General features: G+C 44.7%; 1 protein-coding gene across 5 annotated transcripts in view; it reads right to left on the bottom strand.

Annotated features, from left to right (window-relative positions):
- Positions 1–1,511: 1,511 nt before the first annotated feature.
- Positions 1,512–20,931, bottom strand: part of LOC115657658 (hepatocyte cell adhesion molecule-like) — a 44,468-nt gene continuing 25,048 nt past the window's right edge. For 4 of the 5 annotated variants that reach the window (XR_004002022.1, XR_004002024.1, XR_004002023.1 and 1 more), the window contains 3 exons: positions 9,162–9,381; positions 8,588–9,125; positions 6,264–6,385 (listed from right to left, as the gene is read on the bottom strand). Coding sequence is in view for 1 of the 5 variants with exons in the window: in XM_030575736.1 (XP_030431596.1) it covers positions 6,380–6,385; positions 9,326–9,381 (62 nt within the window). In the remaining 4 variants the exon portion in view is untranslated. Of the gene's footprint in view, positions 5,418–6,263; positions 6,386–8,587; positions 9,126–9,161; positions 9,382–20,931 lie in introns of those variants that run through there. The other variant, XM_030575736.1, reaches the window with a different exon arrangement.

Raw genomic sequence — 20,931 nt, 5'->3', positions numbered from 1 at the left:
GTTTCCCTTGTTTAGATCTCTCTGCAGGAGGTGACTTCATATAGTGCATGTGCTTTCTCTCTTTATTTTGTATTACTTGCCCCTGTTCCTTCTGTTTGCTGCTGTAGGTAAGTGCATGTTGTAGTATTGGTCAGCGTACATTAAGGCTGGTTGAAATTTTTCTGACAAAACTTGGGTTTTCAACGTATCAAAAATTTTTGCTAAAAGAATCTTTCTGCAAAAAAAAAACAACTTACTTTGTCATTAAAAAGGAATGCCTGAAAATTTATAAGTTTTGGCCAAAACCTGAAGTATTTTAGTCAAAATGGTGGCTCCGTGCCTTGTACAAGTTGTAATTTGGGTGCCTTCTGCTCCCATTCTCTTCTTTGGGGTCTCTATCTGGACTACATACTCACGTGGCACCATGGGCCATGACTCCTATGATGCACCCACATCACTCACCAAGAGGGGAAAAGGTGGTGCACTATGATTGAGATGTGATTTGGCCCAACAGTCTGGCCTAGAGACAAGAATGAGAGTGTAAGACCAACCTCCATGGTATGGGACAGTGCCATTGTGAATCAACATTCTAGTTTTTGACCAAAATACTTTGATTTTCAATATTTTTGTGAAAAAGTCAACCTTTTCCAGTGAAAGGTTAGATGAAAATGAAAAATGGATTTGACAAAACCACAGGAGAAAAAGACCTATTTTTCCAAGCAGCTGTAATGTTCATAGAGGTTTGCCCTGAAGGTAGGAAATGTCTGTGTTGTATTACACTCCATTTCTTTCTGTAGGGTTGTTCATGAAAGATTCTACTTACTTGGAAGAAAGGAATGCCTTCTTTGGCCTAGCAGCCAGTTGTACTTCCAGAACTACTTAGCACTTCCTCAACTTTCCTCTGGTGGTGAGTCAAAATATGGGGGGGTTGGCTTAGGTGGAATCCTGTGGTTCTATGTTCCCTCTCGCAGTCTTGGTTACCATTCCCTCACTATCTTTTCTGATGCCCAACCATGATCCATCAAGTGTCAGGGAGCCAAGACACTCTTCCCCCACATGCCAGCCAGGTAGGGGAGGGGAAAAGAAGCTCAATTGCACTGACCTAGCTGCCAGAACAGTAAGTAACTTCCCAGGTAGCCTCCGGGGCAACTTGGATGTCACATTAAAACTGAAACTAAGAAGAAAATACTGGTTGTGATGGGAGTGGAGCATTCACCCAGATGCTTTGTGAGTACCATGTATGGAACATGGGTAGTGCATGTTACATGTACATGGAGTAAAAGACTTTGGTTTGATGCCTCAAGGTCAAGCATAAGATTTTACACACCACAGGGATTAATGGTAGTAGGTGTAGTTTGCATCTTGGGAAAGGCTCCTCTGCTCCATTTTGGCTGAGTGGAGCCAGTTTTTTCCTGCAATGTTACATGTATTCAATTGGATCTTATGCTAAATCTTTTTCTCAGACATGTTTGTGGTCAGACAGCCGTCCAGAGGTTAATGATACAAATGAAAGAAAAGGCACCGAAAGTAGGTTCAGTTATAAAAATGGAAGTTTTTTATTGAGCCCAACTGGCAGTGAATTTATTGAGTCAAATTATCAACAAATTAACTGAGTCAAACTGGCAAAATATATTTTTAGTCCTCAGTAGTTCTCCTGAGAAAGGCAAAAACCCAGAGGGAAAACCCCTCTTTTTAAAGAGGAGAAAAACTCTGAGAAATTCCTTTCTGACCCTCTAGGCGGCGATTGGAAAAATGCCCAGGAGACCAAAACAAAAAACTAAAGTATTAAATAAAAAATACAAATATATCTGTTATAAGCAAAAGAGAGAGCAGAACGATTTTTTTAAAATGTTCTGGCAATAAATAAACTGGGATCCAGATTCTCAAAGGTGCCTAACCCCCATGATCTAAATGCCTTTGACATTCTGGGCTTGAGTTACCAAAGATCAGCTGGTGACAAAGCAATGACCAGCCATTTTTAACAAAATAGAAATTAGCAACCATTGTTTCTATTTATGGCAAGCCACAGTGATATGGCAAAGGAAAGCAGGCAAAGGGGAACATGCACACTGCTTAGCTTTGAAAATAAAATCCACACCAACCCAGTAAACTCAGTATCTTTTCAAAAGATAAAAAGCTAAGTAATAAGATATCAAGAAGATTGAATATATATATTCAATATAAAAATATAAAAAAATATTAAAACCTCTATATCAGAATTCCTTGGCTCCAGCTTTCAGGCTCTCCAGCCTATCTTCTATTACACAATTAAGGAGTTTTCATTTCTTTTTTAAAAATATCACAGAGCATTGTACCAAACACCCCCACACACACATACACAATCACATACCAAAATGCACACTCTTCTAACACACCTTTGCACCATCAGCACACCAGCACGCTCACAGCACACCAACATGTTTTAGATGTTGTTCTGAAAGGTGTGCTCTAGAAATTATTTTGGGAAAGTTCTAGAGCCTGTGTCATACAGGCAGTCAGACTAGATGATCACAATGGTCCCTTCTGGCCTTGGAATCTATGAATACACATCACACAATCCACCCACAAAAGGCCATCTGTACAGGATTTTTAAACCTTTCTACCCAGCAAATACTGGGGTAAGCCCCACCACTATCTCCTCCCTAATCCCTGCACTCACACACCCCTTTTCAAAACACACCTCATTCTAGCCGTTCACCTCTGTCCTCCCCTTTGAAATGAGATGGAAAAGTTTAATTTTGTTTACTTCTAAATTGCACTTTTCATTTTGTTTTACTTTTTGTCCACTGAAATAATACACTTGTTTTCAGACTTTTTCCCTCTCATTTTTATCACTTAAAAAACAAACACTTTTCCTCTTTCCTCACTGGAAGAGGTGAGAAAAACAATTAAATAAAAAAAACCACCCCATACCTTCCCCTTCTCTCTTTTTCCTCAAAAGGAAGCTTTTTTTTAAATTTGAGACTGCACGACCTCCCACCCACTTTCTTGTGCCTTTGCCACTGACTGAAACAAAATGAATGCCAAGATTTTGCTTTAAGGGTTGTGGTTTCTTTCACTTTTTCCATTTTTTCCCTTTTGACACAATTTTTCTGAACACTCTCATGGCTCCAATTCTACAAACATGTATGAATATGCATAACTTTACTACTCTGAGTAGTTCCATTGAAATTATTGGATTACTCCCACTAATAAAGTTAGGCATGTGAAAGATGTCTGCAGAATCAAAGCTGAAATTCAGAAGAGTGCAAAAAGAAAAATGAAACTACATCACTTTGTAACTTTTCACTTTTTCTTCTGCCATGCCATAACTTTTTGTAAAAGTTTAAGTTTTGAAAAGTTACGGATTGGCAAAAGGAAGGGGAGGGGGCTAAAAGGAACACACACACACACACACACACCAGCTCTCCTCAGATATTATTTAGTTTCTTGCACTCAGTGACAAGAAAAGTGAGAGAAACCCTACGACAATCAGAAATTTTGAAAGTCTATATAATAGGATTGTCATGCTGGAGCCTGCTCTGAGTCAGTGTGAAGCAATGGAAACAGCTGCAATCATGGCTGAGAGCACTTCATTCAGAATATCACCAGGAGGAATCACCACTGAGTTTTGCAATCTGTTATTATCCCATTTTTAAGTTCTCTGCCATTTTGATTTTCCAAAGTACACTTGTGCAGTGTACAGCTACAGTATGGAATGTCTGTGCCATGCCAAGAGTCCTAGACCATAGTGATATCAGGGTAATACAACAAATCACCACCCTTATTCTACAGCTACTTTGCATGCAGCGATTTCATTGATTGTATGAGGGAGACTGCACAGAAGGTGGACCAACTGCTCAACCTGTGTGCCCAACTGTCATGTGCACACAATACAAATCTCCCAGCCCAACTCTTTCTACATACAAATCAACACAGCTAACACACACAGCCCCTCACCACAGCATACACCCCTCATTTATTACCTGCACAAACTAACTGTCCCAACACAACACTCTCACTCATACTTACCATAAACTTGAGCAGCAAAGCTGCGGGTCCATTTCTAGCTCAAAATGAGATTTTTGGGGAAAAGCTGGTCTATTTCTAACCCTGATAGAGATCAGTTGAAGGAATAGTGTGAGAAAGATCAGGATTGAATGAACATGAGGAATGAATTCTTCATTTACCTCAGCAGAGAATGAATGAAGATGAATTATTCCGAAGAAAATCTTTGGAAAGAAGTCTGAAGAAAACTTCTATGTAAGTCTTCCAAACTAATTTGGCCTAGGTGCCAGTGAAGCTGACAGGTAGTTTGGAGGTTTTGCCCCATCTCATCTTCCAAATTCTCAAATGGTGAAATCTTGTAACCTCTAGCGATCCACTGCCAGCCCATGGGTACATTAAACATGGTGAGCAGAGCATGATTCTACCCTGAAAAGTGACTGATTCTCAGGGTACATCTACACTGCAATAAAAGACCCACATCATGTCTGCAGCTGGGCCAGCCTAGCTGACTTGGGCTCATGAGGGGGAGGGTCTCAGAGCCCAGACCTTCAATGTCTACACTACTATTTGTAGCCCTGAAAGCTCGAGTCAATTTAGCTGGACTCTGTGCCTTGGTACAGGGTTTGTTTGTTTTTATCATTGCAATGTAAACATAACTTCAGTGATTCCCTATCAAATGTGCTCAGTTAACAGGAAAAAAAGGCAGAACTGCTGAATAAGGTGCCACTTTTATATAGTCTACTTCAGAAATCGGCAACCTTTGGCAAGTGGCCCGCCAGAGAAATCCGCTGGCGAGCTGGGATGGTTTATTTACCTGCAGCGTCTGCAGGTTCGGCAGATAGCAGCTCCCACTGGCCTTGGGTCACCGTTCCATGCCAATGGGGGCTGCGGGAAGCAGTGGCCAGCACATCCCTCAGCCTGTGCCACTCCCCGCAGTCCCCATTGTTCTGTAAGTGACTTTCTTCTAGAACAAATTGTTCGGGGGGGAAGCAGGGGGAGAAGAGATCATTTTCCCTCCAGGTGTCTCTTGTCTCCTGATCAATCCTTATCTCTTCTCACACAAAAAATGACCTTATTTTCATGGGTCCTGTTTTGAGGGTGGTTCTATGTCACAAACACATGGCTACAAGACTCCAAATTTGTATTACAAACTCTACCCTGGGTCTTGAATGAGCATTCCAAATTTGAAGCAGATCATTGTATCTTTGGAAGGAGGACTAATTCAGTTTTAAGCAGAAACCATGTTGCATCCTATATTCTGATACACTTAATACTGTCTTGTAATCCCACCTGAGAACCACTGACCTGAAGGATACATACCTTTCATTCCTGGCTTTCCACTTCTGGACCCTCATTTAACTGTATCGACATAGGAAAGCAATGAAAATGTTTGAAATTTGTTCTGCTGTGTTAGCTATCACCTCAAGCATCCCTTCAACCACGTTTGCTGGTGTCATGGTATAACCCCCACTCTGAACCTTAGTGTCCAAAAGATGGAGTACCAACATGAATCCCCCTAAGCTTAATTACTAGCTTAGATCTTGTAGTGCTGCCACCAATCAGGACTTGCAGTGCCTGGTACACTCTGGTCCCCCCAAAACCTTCCCAGAGGACCCCAAGACCCAGACCCCCTGGATCTTACACAAGGAAAGTAAACCCTTTCCCCCACCGTTGCCTCTCCCAGGCTTCCCTCCCTGGGTTACCCTGGAAGATCACTGTGATTCAAACTCCTTGAATCTTAAAACAAAGGGAAATGCACCTTCCCCCCTCCTCTTTTCCCCTCCCCAAGAGGTAATACAGATTCAAGCTCCGTGAATCTAAAAACAGAGGAATTCCACCTTTCCCCCTCCCTTCTCTCTCCCTGTCTCCCACCAATTCCCTGGTGAGTACAGACTCAATTCCCTTGAGCCTCAACAAGGGGAAAAAAATCAGTCAGGTCTAAAAAAGAAAAAATTTTAATAAAAGAAAAAACAATAAAAGTTGTCTCTGTAATTAAGATGGTAAAAGGTTACAGGGTCTTTCAGCTTATAGGCACTAGACAGAAGCCTTCCCCCCAGCACAAATACAAATTAAAATCCTTCCAGCAAAATACACATTTGCAAATAAAGAAAACAATCAAAAAGACTAAACCACCTTCTACTTGTACTTACTATTTGAACAGAAAATTAGAAAGCCTGTAGGTACGTCTGGTTATTCTCAGAATCCAGAGAGAACAACAGACAAACAAACAACACAAAACAAAGACTTCCCTCCACCGAGATTTGAAAGTATCTTATCTTCTGATTGGTCCTCTGGTCAGGTGGTCCAGGTTCACTGCTTGTAACCCTTTACAGGTAAAAGAGACATTAACCCTTAACTATCTGTTTATGATAGCTGGCTGGTCAGTTCTGCAGCTCTGGCCATCCAAGGACTGTTATAGCTAGAATAAGAATAAATAAAATTTGTCATCATGATACACATTACAGCCTTTACATGAACACAAAGAAAAACTGTGCACCAAAGACACCATAAATAGCTCCCATGCCACCAGTTTGTGGTGTTCATGCAACATCCTGCATCAGAAAACTGCCCTGAAGTGGCAGGTGGGGCTTCCTCTGATGTAGAAGAATCCTCAGGTGTTTTAAAAGATGGGATGGCCAGTTCTATGCCACCTGATCAACCTAAGGAGATGAAAATGGCAAGAGGGGATAAGGCTAGAGCACCTTGTGCTCCACGGATCCCTGGCTGGCAAAGTGGCCTCTAGGGCATCAGGGCCAGATTAAGGTAATTCAGGTCCCTATGGAGTCTCACCATGCCCCTCACCCTACTTGAGGTAATAGTGGCAGGTCTCACACACACACCAAACTTCTGGGCTGGTAGGGACCCCACCACATCTCCTCTACTGGCAGGATGCAGCCTCCTCAGTCTCTGCCCCACCCACTCAAGCATATACCCTGTGTATGAAGGGCCTTGTCATCGCCTCCAGAACCATGCTAGGTGGCAGCAGCAAGAGGCCCCTGCACATCAGAACCCTCAGGTGGTGTCAGCAGGAGTACAGTGAATTTCACAGTTAACACTCCACTGAAATTAAGGGGGCAGTTCATGACTGTCGGGACTTGTCTAGACAAACAATTAGTGCATGGCAAGCTGGGGTGAGAACCTACTTTGTGCCAGCTGGTCAAACACTAACTGTCCCTATGGACTCTGCGGCTGCTCACTAACAGTTCCCTGGATCACTTTGATGTACCCTGCTTTGGAACATGAGTAGACCAATGAGCACGAGGGAAATTTAAGTGTGCAGTAGCACAGTCCGCACAGACACTTGGTGGCCAGCAGGCTAGTGTGGGATAGATTCATGCCATAACTTGCTACTAACTGATTATTCATCTAGACAAGTCCACAGGCCTATTGTTATAGGCTCTCTGCAAACTCAGGGAGGCATCACTGTATCAGTTACATTAGGCTCATGTTTCAAGCTCTTCTTCACAACCATGAGGGATAAACACTTGTTTTTTAAAAAACTGCTAAGATTCTGATGTTAGCAGGTGTCTTCAGGAACTAGGCCCCTAGGCATGTGCCTATTGTGCATGTATCTTAACCTGCCCTTGTAGGAGGTTCAATTTTTACAGGTGTAACTTAAAGCCATCCTTACGTTAGTCTAAATTATGCCAGGGACTAAGACATCCCCCAACATCCCAGGATCGGGGAGTTGAAAGGGGGATTAGATCCAATTTTCCTGGCCTACTCCTCTCAGTTATTCTGAGCATTTACAGAACTCACAGAATAGATGTATGGACCAACTTCTTTCTGAATGATTCTAACACTTCAGTGTTATTATTCTGTAATACAATATGTATAGTTTTCAATGCATCTTTCTCATTTATGTAAGACTGCTGATAGAGTTTGAATATGAGTCTTTATGATGAGCTAGAATTAGTCCAGCAATTTAGGGAGCTCTAGGACCGAGCCACAACTGTATTCATCTGTCAGTCGAGCAGTTCTCTGCATTCTGAGTGGAAAGAGTTGGGTAACATATCAGGAAGTTTGGGATTAGGAGGTGTCCCATGGTTGTAGGAATTCATGCGCAGAGAGTTCAAAGCAGAAGGATTCACAATAGCCTTGCTAAGCTCTAGTCTGAGAGGAAAAAGTATATCACAGTATAATACATTGTAATAATTTGAGATTGCTACCTTGAGATTGTTGACTTAATAATAGTTTGAAATGTACTAAGCCCAAGAAAGGATTCAATTATACCTCTCCAACAGGAAGCAATCTCAAGCTATAAACTTCTAGGTAAACAGAACTTGCAATTTATCCGATACCTCAGCTATCCTTTGACATTTAATCAATTGCAAATGCTGACACCATAAGCATTATTTCTTAATTCAATAACTCGTTCATTCTTTGCTTTCGATTATATTTATATTGCTGTTTTAGAAGTAGTTTTATCTTTTAAACTGAGTTCATATTTTTAAAAAATACTGATACCCTTTAATTCATGGTTTTAAAATTCTTTAGCTTAATTTTGTCACTAACAATATCACAGGAAGGCGACAGCATAGTTTGGTGGCAAATCAAATTCATCTCTTTCTGATTATGCAATATGATTTTTTGTATGCTGATTGATTTCTTCACACCTTACCTCCAGGCCTGGACAACAAAGGAACATCTTCCAGGAGCCTATGCATGACACTTCCTTGGACAGCAGAGGGAATGAGAGCTCCTGATGAGAGCAGCTCCAGGAAGTAAACAGGTGCTGCCAGAACTAGCACTGGTGTTTCTGTATGGCATGCAATTCCTTCCAAGAGAAAGAGGCTATTGCTGAGTTGTAGGGGGGCTAGGCAAGAAATAGAGTATTGTCACCCTCTACAATCTACCTTGATGTCAGAATTGCACTGATGGCCAGGGATGGCGTTGGAGGCATTATGTTCCTAAATGCATTGTCATGCAGAGCAGAGGCAAAATTCAGAACTCCTCTCTGCCAGGTCATGAAAAATGGAACGAGTTCCACTAGAAAAGCAGCAGAGCTGATCCCACTGTCCTGGCTACAGTCCATCTTATTTCCTTACATTTTGCTTCCAGAAATTCTCAGCTTTTCAACTGCATGTGAAATTCTTCCCTTCCTGGCCTAAAAAGATGTGGTGTTTTACTGGGAAATGTTAAACAATAGTCGTGTGTGTGTGTGTGTGCGCGCGCGCGTGTGCGCGCGCGTAAATAACTATATATTTACACAAGCAGTTGTAAAGTATTTTGAAGTACTGGAAGCTCAGAAAAGTCCTGGCTGAATTAACAGATCTCTCCATTTTTGTTGTACTATGGAGAACCAATGAGTATTTTTCAAAGGCCAATGAAAATGTTTTCTGGGGCACTTCATCCTTACTTCTGCAGGTTCTCTTTCTTGCTGATCCTTTTCTTGTTTTTTTTTCTTCCTGTGATCTGGAAAGCATAGACAGATTAACCCCTGTTTACTGCTTTATTTAAGCATCAAACCCAGTGGAAGGAAAAGATGTTACACTGAGAAAGCCACGGGAGCCTCTATGGTGTGAGAGTGAAACTAGAAGCCTTGATAAAAATGGGATCTGAGAGTGGTTCTCTGATCCAAATTGCAGGAGACTATTGTCTTGCTGCAATACTAGAGAAAACAGGAAGATTTGAAAAACACTTTTGTAAAGAAGAGGTATGGCTGAAGTGATTAGTTTTTGGCATTTTGGTGTAATCAAAGTCATACCTGCCTGTGTCTCCCTTATTATTTCCCTGTTCCAATAAAATGGAATCTATGTGCTTTGAAGCTAGAGGATTTATATCATCACACACACATATATCAGCAGCTCTGGCAATAAAATCATTTTGTGCTGGAAGGGATCCGACCCCTCCCATCACAACAGGATCATCGTCAATCTCTCCTAGTCCCTCCAAAAGGAAATCACAACCAATAGCACAAGAGCACCATGTAATTGTCACCAAACTCTTTTTTCCCTTTTGCTGTTGCCTCTCTTTGCCCATCGGCTGGCTCTTCCCACAGTGACCCTCAGTACTTTTTCCCCCACTAGAGAGAAGCATCCCCCCAGCAAAATACAATTTGAAATACTCCTAGCAAACTACACATTTGCAAATGCAAAAACAATCAAAAGACTAAACTCGCCTTGTCCTGGTACTTACTAAAATTAGAACAGAAGAGATTTTTTCAGAAAGATTGGAGGAATCTGCTTACATGTCTGGTCCCTCTCAGAATCCAGAGAGAACAAAGCAAAACCCAAAAAACAGAAACAAAGGCGTTTTTGGCTTACTGTTTGTTAATCCTTTACAGGTAAAAGAGACATTAACCCTTAACTATCTGTTTATGACACCCCCCCCATAAACAGATTAATACAACACATGCACCTTTACATATACTACTAAGTATGTAAACAAGACTTTTTACATTTCAAGGACACATTTTAACCAGTGGATTTTTGGGAAACTTTCATGAGAGAGTGCATCAGCTTCTTTGTTAGAAGCTCCTGAAATGTGTTGAATTTCAAAATCAAAATCTTGGAGAGCTAAACTCCATCGAAGCAGTTTTTTGTTGTTCCCCTTGGCAGTATGAAGCCACTTTAGCGTAGCATGGTCGGTTTGTAGCTGGAACCGCCGTCCCCAAACGTATGGGCGTAGCTTTTATAGGAAGTACAGAATGGCGTATCATTCTTTTTCACTGACTGACCAGTGACTTTCCCGCTCAGACAGTTTCTTGCTGAGAAACATGACAGGATGGAAGTTGTGATCTGGTCCTTTCTGCATGAGAACTGCTCCTATACCACGCTCAGATGCATCTGTGGTTACAAGGAATGGTTTGTCAAAGGCCGGGGCCCTTAGCACAGGGTCAGACAGGAGCGCCATCTTAAGCTGGGTAAAGGCCTTTTGACACTCATCAGTCCACTTACCTGCATTTGGCTGGGTCTTTTTGGTCAGGTCGGTCAGTGGGGCAGCAATTTGGCTGTAGTGTGGTACAAATCGCCTGTAGTACCCGGCCAAGCCCAAGAAGGATTGGACCTGTTTCTTTGACTTTGGGATAGGCCACTTTTGGATAGCATCCACCTTGGCCTGTAGGGGGTTTATGGTTCCTCGACCCACCTGGTGTCCCAGGTAAGTCATTCTGTTTTGGCCTATTTGACACTTTTTGGCCTTAACAGTTAGTCCTGCCTGCCTGATGCACTCAAAGACCTTTTCCAGGTGTTCTAGGTGTTCGGGCCAGGAGTCAGAAAAAATGGCCACATCATCAAGGTAGGCAACTGCATATTCTCCCAATCCTGCTAGTAGACCATCTACCAGCCTTTGGAAGGTGGCGGGTGCATTTCGCAGCCCGAAAGGAAGCACATTACATTCATACACCCTCGCATGGGTGATGAATGCTGACCTCTTTGGCAGGTTCGTCTAGCGGTACTTGCCAGTACCCCTTGGTTAAGTCTATCGTAGAGATGAATTACGCACGTCCCAACTTCTCCAATAGCTCATTGGTGCATGGTATTGGATAGTTGTCTGGACGAGTTACTGCATTTAGCTTACGGTAGTCCACGCAAAAGCATATTTCCCAATCTGGTATGGGCACCAGAACCACTGGAGATGCCCATACACTGGTAGGTGAGCAGATTATACCCATCTGTAGCATGTTTTGGATCTCCCGTTCTATAGCAGCTTGGGCATGAGGAAACACTCGGTAGGGTGGGGTTCTAATTGGGTGAGCATCACCTGTGTCAATGGAGTGGTATGCCCGTTTAGTCCGTCCTGGGGTGGCTGAGAACAATGGGGCAAAGCTAGTGCACAGCTCCTTGATTTGTTGCCGCTGCAGACGTTCCAGGGTTGTGGAGAGGTTCACATCTTCCACGCCACCGTCACTTTTTCCTTCGTAGTAGACACCTTCAGGCCACTCAGCGTCATCTCCTCCCTGGGCTGTAAACTGGCAAACCTGTAAGTCTCTGGAATAAAAGGGCTTGAGAGAATTAACATGGTAAACTCGGCTTTAGGGAGGAATTGGGAAATGCTATGATGCAGTTAACAGCTCCCAGGTGCTCTTGGACTATGAATGGCCCTTCCCATGATGCTTCCATTTTATGGGCCTGTTGCGCCTTCAGGACCATAACCTGGTCTCCTACCTTGAAGGAACGCTCTCTGGTACATTTATCATACCAGGCCTTTTGTTCTTTTTGAGCATTTTTTAGGGTTTTTTTAGCAAGGGCTAAGGAGTGTTGGAGGGTGCTTTGTAGGTTGCTTACAAAGTCTAGAATGTTAGTTCCTGGAGAAGGCGTAAACCCCTCCCATTGCTGCTTCACCAACTGTAATGGCCCCTTAACCTCGTGGCCATACACAAGTTTAAACGGTGAAAACCCTAAACTGGGATGTGGTACAGCCCTGTAGGCAAAAAGCAACTGCTGCAACACTAGGTCCCAGTTATTGGAGTGTTCATTGACGAATTTATGTATCTGTCATAAACAGATAGCTAAGGCTTAATGTCTCTTACACCTGGAAAGAAGTAATCTGAAACACCTGACCAGAGGACCAATCAGGAAACAAGACTTTTTCAAATCTGGGTGGAGGGTTTTTTGTGTGTAAGTCCTTTGTTCTGGTCTTCTGCCTGTACTCTCTCGGCTATGAGGAGTGAATTTTTCTATTTCCTGCTTTCTAATCTTCTGTTTCCAAGTTGTGAGTACAAAGATGGTTTGTTGTTTTGTATTTACATGTCTATAGTTGCTGGAGTGCTTTGAATTGTATTCTTTTTGAATAAGGCTGTTTATTCAATATTCTTTTAAGTAAATGACCCTGTATTTGTCACCTTAATACAGAGAGACCATTTTTATGTATTTTTCTCTCTTTTTTATATAAAGCTTTCTTTTAAGACCTGTTGGGAATTGAGTCTGCAGCTCACCAGGGAATTGGTGGGAGGAAGAAGTCAGGGGGAAATCTGTGTGTGTTAGATTTACTAGCCTGACTTTGCATTCCCTCTGGGTGAAGAGGGAAGTAATTCTGTTTTCCAGGACTGGGAACGGGGAGGGTGGAGTCCCTCTGTTTAGATTCACGGAGCTTGCTTCTGTGTCTCTCTCCAGGAACACCTGGAGGGGGGGAAGGGAAAAGGTTTATTTCCCTTTGTTGTGAGACTCAAGGGATTTGGGTCTTGGGGTCCCCAGGGAAGGTTTTTGGGGGGACCAGAGTGCCCCAAAACACTCTAATTTTTTGGGTGGTGGCAGCTTTACCAGGTCCAAGCTGGTAACTAAGCTTGGAGGTTTTCATGCTAACCCCCATATTTTGGACGCTAAGGTCCAAATCTGGGACTAGGTTTATGATATGGTGTGCAGCGTTGTGGGAAAAATAGAATCCAGAAGCCAGTAGGAATATTATATATTTTCTTTTCTCTGCTAGGGGCTTTTTAGCAGAGAGAAACAGTTTGGTTTTAAAAGGGAACCAGAGAGAATTTTTTTTCTGCTCTCTCTGGCAGTTGTGGCTTGCATATTAAGCAAGAAACCATTAAGGAGCTGTTACGGGTCTTTTGTCAGACAATAGCGCTCCCATTAGGAGTCAAATACCAGCACTATATAAATGCAAATAAAGTGGTTTTTCTGGTTTACTTTACATTGAAAAAATTAGCTAGAGGAAGAAAGGGAAAAAGGCACTGTTGCTAGGCAGACCCCAGGAGGCAACAGAGAACCTGCAGTTCAGACAACAAACACCGGTGGGCACCCCAATACAAGAAAACAGGATGTCACGAAAACCAGACGCAGTACAGCTGGAAGCAATGGAAAAACAGATAGAACTGCTCAAAACACAGATGGCCAGAGATGAGGCAACTCACAAACAAGATATGGAAAGGCTACAAAAACAAGAAGAAGCCAAAAATGCAGGCCACCACAGAAAACTACAAGAAGAAGTGGCCCACAAAATGAAACAAGCAGAAGAAGAGGTGGCCTACTGCCGAGAAATGGAAAAACAACAAAAAGAAATGGAAAAACAACAAAAAGAAAGTGAAGAGAAGGAAAAATAGAGAAAACATGAACTGGACTTAGCGCAAGCTGGGCTGAATGCGCCAGCCAATCCTAACAACCCTTCGCCAATTATGGTTCCGCAGCACAGGAAATTTCCCACCTACAAGGCAGGTGATGACACCGAAGCCTTCTTGGAAAATTTTAAAAGAGCCTGTCTGGGGTACAGCATCCCTGAAGACCAGTACATGGTAGAATTGAGGCCACAACTCAGTGGACCTTTAGCAGAGGTGGCAGCTGAAATGCCTAAGCAGCAAATGAATGACTATAAACTTTTTCAAACCAAGGCCAGATACAGAATGGGGATAACCCCAGATCATGCCCGTCGGCGTTTCAGAACCCAAAAGTGGAAACCAGATGTGTCATTTCCCAAACACGCCTACTACGTTGGGAAAAATTATGAGGCCTGGATATCAGGACACAATGTTAAATCCTTGGAAGAACTGCACCTCCTCATACAAATGGAGCAGTTCTTGGATGGTGTTCCTGAGGACATAACACGGTACATACAAGATGGAAAACCCAAAAATCTCACTGAGGCGAGGGAGATTGGAGCCAGATGGATGGATGTGGCAGAAAGGAAGAAAGCTACTGTCAATGGGAACGAATACCCCAGAGGGCACACCGACCATAAACCCTACAACCGAGGACAGCCAAAGACCCCACATACAACCCAAGTAAAGCCACAGACGCCCTATTCTTCCACCTCACCAGTCTCCAGTAACTCACCTCGACCCAGTGACCCATCAGATGGAAGATGCTTTAAGTGTAATAAACTGGGACATATCAAGGCCAACTGCCCAAAGAACACCATCTGAGTGCAATTCATTACACCACCATCACCCAAAAGATCCCCAGGCCCAGATGCCTCTCAAATACCCTTGGAGCGAAGGGAAAATTTGAGAGTGGGTGGAAAGAAGGTTACTGCGTGGAGAGACATGGGGGCACAAGTGTCAGCTATCCACCAATCCTTCGTAGACCCCAAATTCATCAACCCAAAGGCCCAAGTGACAATTTACCCCTTCATGTCACAAGCTGTAGACTTACCTACAGCTGAACTGCCTGTCCAGTACAAAGGCTGGTCAGGAATGTGGACTTTTGCAGTCTATGACAATTATCCTATCCCCATGCTACTGGGGGAAGACTTGGCCAACCAGGTGAAGCGGGCCAAGAGAGTGGGAATGGTTACACGTAGCCAAACCAGGCAAGCTTCCAGACCCATTCCTGTTCCTGAGCCGTCCACAGGCGCCCCGTCTGTGTTACCAGAGATCCAGACAGAGGTAGTGGACTCAGATTCCATGCCAACCACTGAAGCAGCCACAGCACCTCCAGTCCCAGGCCCGGAACTGGAACAGCAACCAGCACCAGCAAGTGCAACCCCATCTTCAAACTCAACGCCAGAGGGCGCCAGCGAGCCAAAACTGGCAGAAGCAACAGACAGCCATACCCAAAAGGCTCAGCCCGAGCCTGAAATACCCTCAGGTGCACCAGCGGAGAGCAGTTCACCAGCAACGGAAACAACCCCATCACCTACATTGCTTCCAGAGGGACCAAGCCCAAGTCCACAGTTTGAGGAAGAACTGGTGACCCCAGCCTCAAGGGAACAGTTCCAGACTGAGCAGGAAGCAGATGACAGCCTTCAGAAAGCTTGGGCGACGGCACGAAGCACCCCACCGCCTCTCAGCTCTTCTAATCAATCCCAGTTTGTTATAGACCAAGGACTTTTATACAAGGAGATTCTTTCTGGTTGACACCGGGAAGAATGGCAGCCGCAAAAACAGTTGGTGGTTTCAACTAAGTACCGAGGGAAGCTCTTAAGCTTAGCCCATGATCATCCCAGTGGCCATGCTGGGGTAAACAGAACCAAGGCCCAGTTGGGAAAGTCCTTCCACTGGGAGGGGATGGGCAAGGACGTTGCCAAGTATGTCCGGTCTTGCGAGGTATGCCAAAGAGTGGGAAAACCCCAAGACCAGGTCAAGGCCCCTCTCCAGCCACTCCCCATAATTGAGGTCCCATTTCAGCAAGTAGCTGTGGATATTCTGGGTCCTTTCCCAAAAAAGACGCCCAGAGGAAAGCAGTACGTACTGACTTTCATGGACTTTGCTACCCAATGGCCAGAAGCAGTAGCTCTAGGCAACACCAAGGCTAACACTGTGTGCCTGGCCCTAAAAGACATTTTTGCCAGGGTAGGGTGGCCCTCCGACATCCTTACTGATTCAGGATCTAATTTCCTGGCAGGGACCATGCAAAAACTGTGGAACATGCATGGGGTGAACCACTTGGTTGCCACCCCGTACCACCATCAAACCAATGGCCTGGTGAAAATGTTTAATGGAACTTTGGGGGCCATGATACGTAAATTCATCAATGAATACTCCAATAATTGGGACCTAGTGTTGCAACAGTTGCTGTTTGCCTGCAGGGCTGTACCACATCCCAGTTTAGGGTTTTAACCATTTGAGCTTGTGTATGGCCACAAGGTTAAGGGGCCATTACAGTTGGTGAAGCAGCAATGGGAGGGGTTTATGCCTTTTCCAGGAACTAACATTCTGGACTTTGTAAGCAACCTACAAAGCACCCTCCAACACTCCTTAGCCCTTGCTAAAGAAAACCTAAAGGATGCTCAGGAAAAGCAAAAGTCCTGGTATGACAGACATGCCAGAGAATGTTCCTTCAAGGTAGGAGACCAGGTTATGGTCTTAAAGGCGCAACAGGTCCATAAAATGGAAGCATCATGGGAAGGGCCATTCACGGTCCAAGAGCGCCTGGGAACTGTAAACTACCTCATAGCATTTCCCAATTCCTCACTAAAGCCCAGAGTGTACCATGTTAATTCTCTCAAGCCTTTCTATTCCAGAGACTTACAGGTTTGTCAGTTTACAGTCCAGGGAAATAATGCTGAGTGGCCTGACGGTGTCTACTACGAAGGAAAAAAAGACGGTGGCGTGGAAGAGGTAAACCTCTCAACCACCCTGGAACGTCTGCAGCGGCGACAAATCAAGAAGCTGTGCACTAGCTTCGCCCCATTGTTCTCAGCCATCCCAGGACGGACTGAATGGGCATACCACTCCATTGACACAGGTAATGCTCACCCCATTAGAACCCCACCCTACCGGGTGTCTCCTCATGCCCAAGCTGCTATAAAACGGAAGATCCAAAACATGCTACAGATGGGTATAATCCGCTCATCTACCAGTACATGGGCATCTCCAGTGGTTCTGGTACCCAAACCAGATGAGGAAATACGCTTTTGCATGGACTACCGTAAGCTAAATGCGGTAACTCGTCCGGACAACTATCCAATGCCCCGCACCAATAAGCTATTGGAAAAGTTGGGACGGGCCCAGTTCACCTCTACAATAGACTTAACCAAGGGGTACTGGCAAGTACCGCTAGATAAACCTGTCAAGAAGAGGTCAGCATTCGTCACCCATGCGGGGGTGTATGAATTTAATGTCTTTCCTTTGGGCATTCGAAATGCACCCGCTACCTTCCAGAGGCTGGTAGATGGTCTGGGAAAGTATGCAGTTGCCTACCTCAATGATGTGGCCATTTTTTCAAACTCCTGGCCCGAACACCTACTACACCAGGAAAAGGTCTTTGAGTGCATCAGGCAGGCCGGACTAACTGTTAAGGCCAAAAAGTGTCAAATAGGCCAAAACAGAGTAACTTACCTGGGGCACCAGGTGGGTCGAGAAACCATAAACCCCCTACAGGCCAAGGTGAATGCTATCCAAAAGTGGCCTGTCCCAAGGTCCAAGAAGCAGGTCCAATCCTTCTTAGGCTTGGCCGGGTACTACACGCGATTTATACCACACTACAGCCAAATTGCTGCCCCACTGACCGACCTGACCAAAAAGACCCAGCCAAATGCAGTTAAGTGGACTGATAAGTGTCAAAAGGCCTTTACCCAGCTTAAGGCGACGCTCATGTCTGACCCTGTACTCAGGGCCCCGGACTTTGACAAGCCATTCCTAGTAAGCACGGATGCCTCTGAGCGTGGTATAGCAGCAGTGCTCATGCAGAAAGCAACAGATCACAACTTCCATCCTGTCATGTTTCTCAGCAAAAAACTGTGAGAGGGAAAGTCACCGGTCAGTCATTAAAAAGGAATGCTATGCCATTGTGTACGCCCTAAAAAAGCTACGCCCATATGTTTGGGGACGGCGGTTCCAGCTACAAACTGACCATGCTGTACTAAAGTGGCTTCATACTGCCAAGGGGAACAACAAGAAACTTCTTCGTTGGAGTTTAGCTCTCCAAAATTTTGATTTTGAAATTCAGCACATCTCAGGAGCTTCTAACAAAGTAGCTGATGCACTCTCCCGTGAGAGTTTCCCAAAATCCAGTAGTTAAAAAGTGTTCTTAAAATGTAGTAGTCTGTTAGTTATATACTTAGTGGTATATGTAAAGGTGCATGTGTTGTATTAATCTGGTTATTTTAAAGTTCTAGGAGGAAATCACCACCAGTTAGCTTCCCCACTGTCTGCAATTTGGGGGGGCGTGTCATAAACAGATAGCTAAGGGTTAATGTCTCTTACACCTGGAAAGAAGTAATCTGAAACACCTGACCAGAGGACCAATCAGGAAACAAGACTTTTTCAAATCTGGGTGGAGGGTTTTTTGTGTGTAAGTCCTTTGTTCTGGTCTTCTGCCTGTACTCTCTCGGCTATGAGGAGTGAATTTTTCTATTTCCTGCTTTCTAATCTTCTGTTTCCAAGTTGTGAGTACAAAGATGGTTTGTTGTTTTGTATTTACATGTCTATAGTTGCTGGAGTGCTTTGAATTGTATTCTTTTTGAATAAGGCTGTTTATTCAATATTCTTTTAAGCAAATGACCCTGTATTTGTCACCTTAATACAGAGAGACCATTTTTATGTATTTTTCTCTCTTTTTTATATAAAGCTTTCTTTTAAGACCTGTTGGAGTTTTCTTTAGTGGGGAACTCCAGGGAATTGAGTCTGCAGCTCACCAGGGAATTGGTGGGAGGAAGAAGTCAGGGGGAAATCTGTGTGTGTTAGATTTACTAGCCTGACTTTGCATTCCCTCTGGGTGAAGAGGGAAGTAATTCTGTTTTCCAGGACTGGGAACGGGGAGGGTGGAGTCCCTCTGTTTAGATTCACGGAGCTTGCTTCTGTGTCTCTCTCCAGGAACACCTGGAGGGGGGGAAGGGAAAAGGTTTATTTCCCTTTGTTGTGAGACTCAAGGGATTTGGGTCTTGGGGTCCCCAGGGAAGGTTTTTGGGGGGACCAGAGTGCCCCAAAACACTCTAATTTTTTGGGTGGTGGCAGCTTTACCAGGTCCAAGCTGGTAACTAAGCTTGGAGGTTTTCATGCTAACCCCCATATTTTGGACGCTAAGGTCCAAATCTGGGACTAGGTTTATGATAGTATCATGGCCCCCAAAGTTCCATTAAACCTTTCCACCAGGCCATTGGTTTGATGGTGGTAAGGGGTGGCAACCAAGTGATTCACCCCATGAGTTTCCCACAGTTCTTTCATGGTTCCTGCCAGGAAATTAGATCCTGAATCTGTAAGGATGTCGGAGGGCCAACCTACCCTGGCAAAAATGTCTGTTAGGGCCTGGCACACAGCTTTAGCCCTGGTGTTGCCTAGAGGTACTGCTTCCGGCCATCGGGTAGCAAAGTCCACGAAAGTCAGTATGTACTGCTTTCCTCTGGGGGTCTTTTTTGGGAAAGGACCCAGAATATCCACAGCTACTCGCTGAAGTGGGACCTCAATTATGGGGAGTGGCTGGAGAGGGGCCTTGACCTGGTCTTGGGGCTTTCCCACTCTTTGGCACACCTCACAAGACCGGACATACTTGACAATGTCCTTGCCCATCCCCTCCCAGTGGAAGGACTTCCCCAACCTGTCTTTGGTTCTGTTCACCCCAGCATGGCCACTGGGATGATCATGGGCTAAGCTTAAGAGCTTCCCTCGGTACTTAGTTGGAACCACCAACTGTTTTTGCAGATGCCAGTCTTCCTGGTGTCCACCAGAAAGAATCTCCTTGTATAAAAGGTCCTGTTCTACAACAAACCGGGATCAATTAGAAGAGTTGAGAGGTGGCGAGGTGCTCCGTCCCGCCGCCCAAGCTTTCTGAAGGCTGTCATTTGCTTCCTCCTCAGTCTGGAACTGTTCCCTTGAAGCTGGAGACACCAGTTCTTCTTTAGACTGTGGACTTGGGCTTGGTCCCTCTGGAAGTGATGTAGGTGATGGGGTTGCTTTCGTTGCTGGTGAGCTGCTCTCTGCTGATGCACCAGGTGGTATTTCAGGCTCTGGCTGAGCCTCTTGGGTGTGGTTGTCTGCTGCTTCTGCCAGTTCAGGCTCGCTGGTGCCCTCTGGCGTTGGGGTTTAAGATGGGTTTGCAAGCGCTGGCGTCAGTGCTGGAAACGGTTTTGGTGCTGGTTGCTTTTCCAGTTCCTGGACTGGGACTGGAGGCACTGTGGCTGTTTCAGTCGCTGGTAGGGGATCCGGGTCACTACCTCTGTCTGGGTCTCTGCTAACACAGACGGGGCCCCTGTGGACGGCTCAGGAACAGGGATGGGTCTGGAAGCTTGCCTGGTTTGGCTGCGTGTAACCATTCCCACCCTCTTGACCCGCTTTACCTGGTTGGCCAAATCTTCCCCAGTAGCATGGGGATGGAATAATTGTCATAGACTGCAAAAGTCCACATTCCTGACCAGCCTTTGTACTGGACAGGCAGTTCAGCTATAGGCAAGTCTACAGCTTGTGTCATGAAGGGGTAAATTGTCACTTGGGCTTTGGGTTGATGAATTGGGGTCCACCAGGGATTGGTGGATAGCTGACATTTGTGCCCTCATGTCTCTCCACACGATAACCTTCTTTCCGCCCACTCTCAAAATTTCCCTTCGCTCCAAGGGTATTTGAGAGGCATCTGGGCCTGGGGATCGTTGGTGTGACGGTGGTGTAATGAACTGCACTCAGTTGGGGTTCTTTGGGCAGTTGGCCTTTAT

Source organism: Gopherus evgoodei, chromosome 9, assembly GCF_007399415.2.
Source record: "Gopherus evgoodei ecotype Sinaloan lineage chromosome 9, rGopEvg1_v1.p, whole genome shotgun sequence".
Taxonomy (NCBI): domain Eukaryota; kingdom Metazoa; phylum Chordata; order Testudines; family Testudinidae; genus Gopherus; species Gopherus evgoodei.
The sequence above is the reverse complement of the archived record's forward strand: the minus strand, read 5'-3'. Positions and strand labels throughout refer to the sequence as shown.